This window comes from Gracilinanus agilis, chromosome 1 (assembly GCF_016433145.1).
Source record: "Gracilinanus agilis isolate LMUSP501 chromosome 1, AgileGrace, whole genome shotgun sequence".
NCBI lineage: Eukaryota > Metazoa > Chordata > Mammalia > Didelphimorphia > Didelphidae > Gracilinanus > Gracilinanus agilis.
Window position 1 is genome coordinate 792,500,671 of NC_058130.1, and position 10,541 is coordinate 792,511,211.

A 10,541-nucleotide genomic window follows, 5' to 3' on the forward strand; every position below is an offset into this window, starting at 1 on the left:
TCACCAAACTATATAACACAAGACTTGACTCCTTCACTTAGTTAAAATCAGACTTTGATCCCATATAAACTCTATGGAATCCTCTTTATGCTTTCATCTAAATAAGGGTATTTCAGCCTTTAGGAAATTAAGTAGAGAATTCCTTTCTCTTTGTTTTCTCCTCATTAGTCACTGGTAATATATTCCCCTAGAATACATGGTACATGCTACCTTCTCAAAAATTCTTCAAAAAAAGTTTTCTTAGCAGATCAACTCTTATTCAGATCAGACATTTGTGATGAGGAGGAATTTCAGATCACCTTCTCTCTTTATTCTCCACAGAATTTCATACTTCACTCAGAGAGCACTTCCATCTCCCTGATTCCACAGGGAAAAGCATTTCATAGTAAGATGCTTTTCCAGATTTTATTCTTCACAACATGATGCTCACTTCAGACACAAAGTCCCTTTTTCAGTATTGCATTGGGCTCTTCAGTGCTGGCTCTCAGTCTTCTAGGTTAGGAGTTTGGGTAAATCCTTTGTGTGCTTCATTTTTCACCAGTCACTGGATGAGAGATGTACCAGATGAAATCCGAACACTAAAACTTTTGCTGGTTTAGGGGTCAGTAACATTCAAGGATGTGGCTGTGGACTTCAGTCAGGAGGAGTGGTGTGTATTAGACCGTTCTCAGAAAGAGCTGTACCTGGAGGTCATGCTGGAGAATGTGCAGAATCTACTCTCTGTGGGTAAGGACCATTTCCTGTGTTAATTCTGAATCTGCCATTAAGAGAATGTCTTTATTCTGAGCCATATGAACTGGATTTTGAGGCTTTGTCAATGACTAAAAAAAACAAAAGTGCTGATATCTGTCCAGGGATCTCCTTGTGGTAGTTTTTCATAATTTAAAAAAAATGTCTTTGAATTATGTGATGGGAAGCTGATACTTTCCTTTCTTGTCCCTAATATTTTCCCTCTATTTTGGATAGCATCAGGTGAAAATTTAAACCAGTGTTACAGATTTACATTCCTGAAGCTAATCTCAGAAGTCATCATCCCAAGTCCTAATTAGACCTGAACTTTATGGGTAATTGCTCTGTTTATACCCAGGCAGCTTTTCTTTGAAGATGGGCATTAAAGGGAACCCTCTAACCTGCCAAGGCAGCCCCTTCCCCTTTGGGCTGGATCTGGTCTTTAGAAAGGATATTCTTAATAATACTATTAAGTACTAATGGGAGAGGTAAAGCCAAGAATTTGGCAAAACAGAAGCAAAAGCTGGACCTATCCTGAGATCATCAAAACAACTTTAAAACGTGCTTTTTAAGTGATTAGAGTCACAGAACAAACATGAGTAAGAGTGAGGTGGCTCTCCTGAGGAAAACAACTTGAAAATTAGACTGAAAGGGTATATTTTGATGGATAAGGAGGTAACTAGAAGTAAAACTGCACATAAGAGGAGTGATATGAAGAGAGGGTTGCCAGTGTTACGGGTAGTATGGTGCTTCCGGATTAGGGCCTGATAGAGAGATGGCCCAAGGTCCTCAGAAGGTATAAGGACCTAAACTGAGTAAGGATGGGAAGCCTGAATGAACACTAAGGTGTGGTAGTGAACACCAGGTCCCACAGATATTTGCAGCTCAGCTGAGCACCAGTTCCCCTGTATAGTGCCCAAGACAATGTGATTGAGAAGCTGTGAATTGAATCATACAGCTTGCTTCTCTGATTACTTGTCTTGTGGTTGAGTTAATGGATAGATGTTAATGATGGGAATAAATATTGATAATATGTGGATAACGCAAATGACTGTGACTTAGCTCAAAGTAATCCTTTTCCCCTTAGATGCAAAACTATTAAACTGCTGTTTAGGATAATAATAGCCTTCACCTGAATAAGTTTTAAGAATTTAATTATAATAAACTCGGGAAGGGCCAAGGTTGAGGAAGAAGGTATTGGGAATCTAAGCTAGACTAAAGATGATAAAATTGGTCAGTCAATTGATAATCAGATTCTGTCAGTTGACTGGAGAGGTTCCTCTCCTTCTCTGGCCCTGGTCAGGCCAGGCACCTTGGCCCTGACCAGGTGGAGCGAGATTTGATGTTATTCTTCTTGAGAATCAGGTACTTGGTATATATCTCACAGCTCTATTCAAAGTTGATGAATTGGTAATCAATGCAATAGGATACAGGTAACTTGAGTAGGTTGATTGGCCTACCCACCCGTCAACCTGGGGTCCCCTTCTCAAGTCTGAGAGCGAGATTGAATCAACTCAGGGGCCTTTTGCCCCCTGACTCATGGCATCTGGTTAAGTTCTAAATTCTAAAACTGTTGGTTGTCACTCATCTTGATCTCCATTTTCTTATCATCAATTACTATTATACCAGCAACACCCTGCTGATATCTGGGGTCCTAGGAGGGTCCTGAAAAGTCCTCGTTGTGGTAGGGAGGAGGTGAGGATCATTAGAAGGGAGGCCAAATCAAAAGGACCTGACACAGATTGTAACTCATGGCATCAATGCCAACTTTATTGAGGGAGGGCATGATTCTTATAGGAAACTAAGTTGTTACTATATTTAGAAACCAATCATACTGAGTAGTTACCCCAAACATACCCATTCATGTGGGTACAAGCAGTGTTTATATGACAGCAGATAACCAAAGGTATTCATGAAATAAATGAACACAGACTCAAGATGGCGTCTCTTCTATTAAGGTCTCCAGGGATATGGTATAGAAACCTAGAGTTTCTAGAGCAAGCTGACCTAGGTTTATACCTAGGTCATTTAGACTTATTCAATGTATTGTATTCCTTTACCTCTAGGGATCCAACAACTCAGGGCCTATCAGAGAAGGGCAGACAATCCACCCCCCAACTACTGCTCTAGGTTCTAAACCTGGGCAAAAGCCAAATTCGAGACTTGGGGAACTTTCTTAAGTCTCCATTGTTAGTGCCTCCTATGCCCAACCCTTGAAATACAAAGGATTGGCACAAGGCTATAATGAGGTCTGAAAGTCACTTGGCCTGTTCAAGCCTATGGTAAAGGCTGGAGCCCCAGGGCAAAGTAGCTCACAGTTCTCTGAGTCCTGCAAACCATCAGCAGTTTGTAGAGGTGACTAAATCAACAGCTTTCAGAGTGCCCATCCCACAGGCCATGGTAATACCTTAGAAGAAATGAAAGTTGCAGAAAACGGGAACTACAGCTGAGGGGAGCAGCAAGGAAAAGCTGAAGTTTAAGTGAATGCCCCACTCTACCCTGAGAACATAAATAGATGTCAAAGAGGGGAAAAAAACTACTTTGGGAAAACGTGTAAATACCAAAAGAATTATCTGCCCATAGAAAATGACTAAGGAGACAAAGAAGAACAAGGTTCAGACTGAGGTGGGGATTGTGATACAAATGCCACCACATACAAAACTTGAAATAATAACGGGAATTGGTCTCAGATGCTGGAAGAGTTCAAAAAGGAATTCAAAAATCAAATGAGAGAAGTGGAAGGAAAATGGGGCAAAGAAATGAAAGTAATGCAAAAAGAAAATTAGACCTGAAGAAGGAAAATTGGTCAAGTGGCAAAAGAAGCATAAAAATGCCATGAAGAAAAGAGTTTCACGAAAAGTAAAATGGACCAAATGGAAAAGGAGAATCAAAAGGTCATGGAAGAAAATCATTTTTTGAAAATTAGAATTGGTCATAAAGAAGATAAAGATTTCATGCCATATCAAGAAACAAAGAAACAAAATCAAAAGAATTTTGAATATAGAAGAAAATATGAAATATCTGACTGAAAAGCAATTGACCTGGAAGATAGATCCAGTTAAGAAATCATAAAAGGAAACTGCCTTGATATTCTTTGAATTCTAGATTAAAAGAGAAATTGAAAGAATCCATAGATCACCTCCTGCATTAAATCCCCAAATGACAACTTCCAGGAATATTATAGCCAAATTGAAGAAATTTCATGATAAGGAGAAAATACTACACTAAGCAAGAAAGAAACAATTTAATTATCATGGAGATCCATTATTGATTACACAAGATTTTGGAGCTTCTGCATTAAAGGATCTAAATGTTTGAAATATGATACTCAGGAAGGCAAGAAAAATGGGTTTATAACCATAAATCATCCACCCATGAAGATTCTTTCAGGGAGAAAAATCATGATTGAATAATAAAGGGAATGTTCAAGCATTCCTGATGAAAAGAGCAGAGCAAAATAGAAGTGTTGATGACCCAATTTCAAGAGAAGCATAAAAAGGTTTATAAGAAAGAGAAAATTTACAAGACTGAAGAAGGTCAAATTCTTTATATACTTAGTGGAAAGATGATATTTGTAACTCTTAAAATTCCTCTCCTTAACATTGTATTTTGAAGAAGTATTCATAGACATGGGATGTGGTACTGAACTGTTCACAAATTTATACCAAAATATATATATATCAAAGGGTGAAAAAGAGGATAGCACTGAGAGAAACAGGAAGAGAGAAGTAACATGAGCTAAATCATATCAAATAAAGAGGCATTTGAACAAAAACAATTACAGTGGAGGTCCCGATGAGGGTGGTGACAGCCAAACAGTAAAATATATTTTCATCGGAAATAACAGACTCATTGGGGTATTAGAATCTTATCTTACTCTCTACAGCTATAGAAGAAGAATAAGAAAGATGGTGGAAGGAGGGGAATAACATAAGAGAAGTGGAATAGGGGGAGTGATTAAAAAGTCATATAGAGAAGTAGGAGCAGAATAAGAAGGGTGGTGATAGGGAAGAGAATAATATAAGGGAAGGGAAATAGGGGGGAGTGATTAAAGGGTAACCATGTGGACAGACAGTGAAAAGGAGAAAGTGTAGAATCAAAAGAGGAAAAGAAGATGAAAGGGAATACAGAGATGGTAATAATAACTGCAGTTACAAATGAGATGAACTCCTCCATAAAACAAAAGTAGGTAGCAGAGTGCATTAAAAATATTAATCCTATGAGATGTGTGTTTATAAGAAACATACTTGACATACACAAGTAGACATATAGAATAAGGTAAGGAGATTCTTATTTCCATAACAATATGGGAATAAAATTGAAAGAAGTATAAAAGTATAACTCATAGCCATTCATTCTGCCTAGAATTGTGAGTTTATTCTTATTCCTCCTTCATTCTTCCCTCAAATCCCAGGCCAGATAATAGAAATGGAAAGGAAGGGAAAAAGCATTTCAAAATACCTGTTCTTTGTCCTCTACTGGGTAAATGAATTCATAATTATCATTTATTTTACAACATCCCTGTGAGTTTGATAGTTTTATTGTCTTTAACTTATACTTGAGGCAAACTGAGGTGAAAAACTTGCCTAAAGGCACCCACTTACCATCTGTTGGAGGCTGCATTAAATTTGCTATTCTGACTCCAAATTCTGATCTATTAACCCTTCGGTACCAGTGGTCTTTAATTTCTAGATAATGGAGGTTGTGAATTGTGCCTCTCCTTTTACAACAGGTAAAAAAAGATACAGTTTTCTGATTGCAAATGGTTTCAATGATCTCTGCCCTCCTGCAAACATCCCATCAGTGAACACAACAAAAACTATTTTATAGGCCTTATTGGCTTGCCCCCTTTCCTTTAAAAGGACCATTTAAACATTTTTTCTCTCCTGATCTCTTTTTTCTTTCTTATGCCCAGGGCTTCCAGTTCCTAGAGAAAATATTATTTATTGTTTTCAACAAGGGAAAACACCAAGTCTGCTAGAGCAAAGAGACCCAAGGAGCTCCTTTCCAGGTGAGTGAGTTGAAAGCAGGTGTATAAGGACTGTTATCCTAAAAGGCTTTTATTTCTTGTGGTGAGGGGAATGCCAAATTTGGGGGCTGGCAAACCAACACTGAATCATGCTCTTCATTTCTGTAGAAATGAATGTTAAACTCAGTATAGGTCATGAGACATAATTTATGGTAGATTGTAAAATAAAATGATTATTTAGTATGTCTGCACTTAATGGCATACAATCTTTACATTTGCAGAGAAAAGAAAACTTATATTCTGCTTTGAGAATTATTGTAAGGGAGTTAAAAAGTGTGAAGTTGTTTTTTGTGTTTTGCATAAAAAATTTCCCAAGAATGACCATGTGATAGTGCACCCAAAATTTTCAGAACAGAATATCTGGAAGCTTCTCTGAGATTCACAAAATTATAAGATTAATGGACAAATGACTTTTTAGAAACACAGAAAGGGCAATGGAGAAAACTATCCAATACTTTAGCCAAAGTATGCTCAGGCACAGGGTATTGAGTTATAATCTAGCTGCAAGAAAGCTGGTCGGGTCATTCCTCCATTCTTTACTCATGATATGAATTTCAGAGTATGATGAGAATATTGGGCCTACCTATGTCACATATTCTTTGTGAGGTTTCATTGTAATTGTATGTGAAAGTCTTTCTAAAAGCATCCATCTTGTACATATGACCAAATGATCTATCCAAAGACTGGCGCTGCTTGTTTCAGTTTGAAAGCTCCTTTTTGACTGGAGAAATAGAATAAAAATCAGTTTACTTTCTGGTACAAGAGATAAGCATTTTTTTATCTGTATGTGTCCTCTTTCCTTCTGTGTTCTTATCATTATTTGTTTTTTTTAGAGGTAGATTTTGAAATGAAGGCGATGTCTTCAAAGCTTTTTGTGGAAGGACCTAACTCCCAAAGATGCATGAATGAGGGTGCCCTTGACTTCATTTTGAGAGAAATCTGTGACTCTACTATCAAGGCAAATAAAAATCCAAAGAGTGACTGTGAATTTGATGCAACTGTAGAGAAATTCAGCCAATATTCTGTCCTAACTCAGAATAGGAAATTGACCTCAGGAAATAACAGTTGTCAAGATAGCAAATATAGGAAATGTTTTCCTGAAGAAGTAGGACTTGTTCAGTCACCTGAGAAACCCGAAATGCCCATGTATCAAGGTAACATAGGAGGAATGGACTTTGGTCAGAGTTCAGACCTCATTAGACATCCAAAAGGTAGAAGTGTAGAGGTGGATTCTGTGAGTGATAAAGGTGGGAGGCCTTTCAGTCAGAATTCTGAGGTTACTGCACATCAGAGAATCCACACTAGAGAGAAACCTTATGAATGCAAACAGTGTGGAAAGACTTTTACAATGAGGGTCTGTCTAACTGCACACGAAAGAATCCACAGTGGAGAGAAACCTTATGAATGTAAACAGTGTGGAAAGACTTTCACACAGTACGGAGGTCTTGCTGCACATCAGAGAATCCACACTGGAGAGAAACCTTATAAATGTAAACAATGTGGAAAGGCTTTCACACAGAGCAGCGGTCTTGCTGTACATCAGAGAGTCCACACTGGAGAGAAACCTTATGAATGCAAACAGTGTGGAAAGACTTTTACAATGAAGCTCTCTCTTACTGGACATGAGAGAATCCACAGTGGAGAGAAACCTTATGAATGTAAACAGTGTGGAAAGACTTTCACAAAGAATGGCGGTCTTGCTGCACATCAGAAAATCCACAGTGGAGAGAAACGTTATGAATGTAAAGAGTGTGGAAAGGCTTTTACAGAGAAAGGATCTCTTACTGTACATGAGAGAATCCACAGTGGAGAGAAACCTTATGAATGTAAAGAGTGTGGAAAGGCTTTCAAAGAGAGGGGCCATCTTGCTGCACATGAGAGAATCCACAGTGGAGAGAAACCTTATGAATGTAAAGAGTGTGGAAAGACTTTCAGACAGAGGAGCTCTCTTGGTAAACATCGAAAAGTCCACAGTGGAGAGAAACTTTATGACTGTAAACATTGTGGAAAGGCTTTTACAATGAGTTGTGATCTTGTTGCACATGAGAGAATCCACAGTGGAGAACAACCTTATGAATGTAAACAGTGTGGAAAGACTTTTACAATGAAGGTCTGTCTAACTGCACATAAGAGAATCCACAGTGGAGAGAAACCTTATGAATGTAAACAGTGTGGAAAGACTTTCACACAGAGCAGCAGTCTTGCTGTACATCAGAGAATCCACACTGGAGAGAAACCTTATGAATGTAAACAGTGTGGAAAGGCTTTCACACAGAGCAGCGGTCTTGCCTCACATGAGAGAATCCACACTGGAGAGAAACCTTATGAATGTAAACAGTGTGGAAAGACTTTTACAATGAGGCTCTCTCTTACTGTACATGAGAGAATCCACAGTGGAGAGAAACCTTATGAATGTAAGCAGTGTGGAAAGGCTTTCAGAGAGAGGAGCTCTCTTGTTAAACATCAGAGAGTCCACAGTGGAGATAAACCTTATGAATGTAAATAATGTGGAAGGGCTTTTACAAGGAAGGAATCTCTTTCCAGAGATCAGAGGATCCACACTGGAGAGAAACCCTTATTATATGGGATAAAATCATGCTTTCTTTATTCTCCAGAATTTATTAATTACTATTAGTAATCTTTGATTGGCAACTTCCAATAGAAAATTAGTGAAAGTTCAGTGCCCTTCTGAAGGGAGACACTAATCTCATTAAGAGTAGAGAAATCCTCAGCATCTTTTTATACATGCATAAATATATACCTTCATTTCACTCTTTCCTAATGTGGCCCAAACTTCCCCTTTTTAAAAAGTATTTTCGATTAAGTGGTTCTGATTATGAATTCCTGATTGTGTGATGGAAATCATGGAGTAGATCAGATCATGAGGATAGAATGGCAGGAGGAAAAAGACAGCCATACAGTCAAGAAATTAAGAGATGGGTTAGGACAGACCTCCCTTGCACTGTCCCCTGAAGTGCCTCTCTGGGAGGCCCAGGCAAAATAGGAAGCCATAGTTGGCTCCTGAGAATTGATGTGTGAGAGTTAGTGGGAGGAGAAAAAGTTTGATAAACTTTTGGCAGCACCAGAATAGGAAGCTAAATGTAGTAAGCCAAAAGTAATTTCTATTTCTCTTTTCACCTCTTTTCTGAGGCCCCAAGACACAAGGGGCAGCCACGAGGCCTCTGCTAGCCCTCCACCCTGGCATCCCCAGTATGGACTTCTCTTCCCAGCAACTGCCCATTAGTCCTGGGAGACCCTGCTCCCTCAATATTCCACAAGCCAGTGCACCACCTACTGGCAACAGTAAAAATGCAGGCAACTTAAAAATCAATATCTTAAAATTAACCAGAATTAAAGAAAATTAATAAAGTAAAGTAGAATAATAAAAAAATACAGAAAATTAATTTGTTGCACCAATTCAGTAATTCATCATTTCAAAACTTACTGTCTTACATTGATTTCTTATTTATTCCTAACACCAAAGTCCAGCTTTGTTGCCTTTTCATATAAACTTAAAGGAAGTTGTCTCTACATGTTTTATTAGAGTATTAGAAATGTTTTGGAGTTTTTTAATTATTTGATTTTGTATAGCTCATTGCTAGTCCCTAGGCTCAGGAGCACATACCTGCTGTAGGGGCCATAAAGCTTATCACACACACACACACACACACACACAAGTTGGGGTTTCTCTTCCTCAGTAATAACAGCCATAGCAGGAGCGCAGTGAAGATAGGCTTCAGGTATTTTAACCCAAACTTTGAGACCGTTTCAGCATCTGCTTGCTTATTATTCAGCCCAGCTGGACCCAATAGCTTTAGGAACACACCATGTCTTAAAGGCATAGCTGCCGTAGCTTTATTAGTATCTAAAGCTGCTGATTTAGTATTGGGGTGTCCATGAACAATAATGTGCCCACATGAAGATGAAGCATTGTTGCTTAGGCATAGAACACAGGCATTTTCTGACCAAAGACTCACAAGAGATGAAATAACCTTGTTGGGCAATGAGAATATTACTTTAAAATGCTGTACAATTCTTAACCCTGCCACCTTACTTCCAGATTTACCAGTTTTAGGAGAACCCTTACACAGTTATGAATCTTTCATGTCCATGGCTGAAAAACCTCGAGATAATCTCCTGGACATTACTTTAGACAACCCAGATCTAGTCTTATTCCCTCAGGGTTCTTATATGAGGGATGGCATATGTTACACTGGAGCTGCTGTAGTCATAGAATTTGCCACTCTGTGGTCAGATTCACTGCCCTCAAATATAAATGCTCAATGTGCAGAATTTATAACCCTATAATATGCCTGTATAATTCCCAAAGATAAGAAAACTATACAGATTACAGGTACACATTTGGAATTTGTCATGCAGTGGGTATGTTATGGCTTCAAAGGGAATTTTTAACTGCAAAGTGTATAGCAGCTGGAAAAAGTATAGCAAAAGCAGAAATAATGAAGTTCTTTCTGCTCTCCATCTATCCAAAGCCCTAACCATAGTTCATTGCTCTGCCCATTCAAGTGGAACTGACTGTCTCTAGAGGGAACCACTGGGCAGACACTGCTGCAAAGCTCTCTACCTTAGAAGGGCCTGAATTAATTATAACTTTGGCAAGGAGTAGCCAATCAGATTTATCACTTTTCTATGATGAAAAGTAGAAAAATGGAAACAAAAATTCAAAGCAAAACAAATCAATGGAGTATGGGTTTCATCTGAAGGAATACTCCTACTCAGAAGTTTTTATTACCAAATATGCCAATCCATCTATAAAAACGGT

At 38.4% G+C, this 10,541-nt stretch overlaps 1 protein-coding gene across 1 annotated transcript; it reads left to right on the forward strand.

Annotated features, from left to right (window-relative positions):
- Positions 1–7,298: 7,298 nt before the first annotated feature.
- On the forward strand, positions 7,299–8,325 carry LOC123232495 (zinc finger protein 420-like; the record flags this gene model as incomplete). Its single annotated transcript, XM_044658945.1, has 1 exon — positions 7,299–8,325. A coding segment is annotated over one exon (966 nt), but the record flags the coding sequence as incomplete, so codon positions are not given.
- Positions 8,326–10,541: the final 2,216 nt, after the last annotated feature.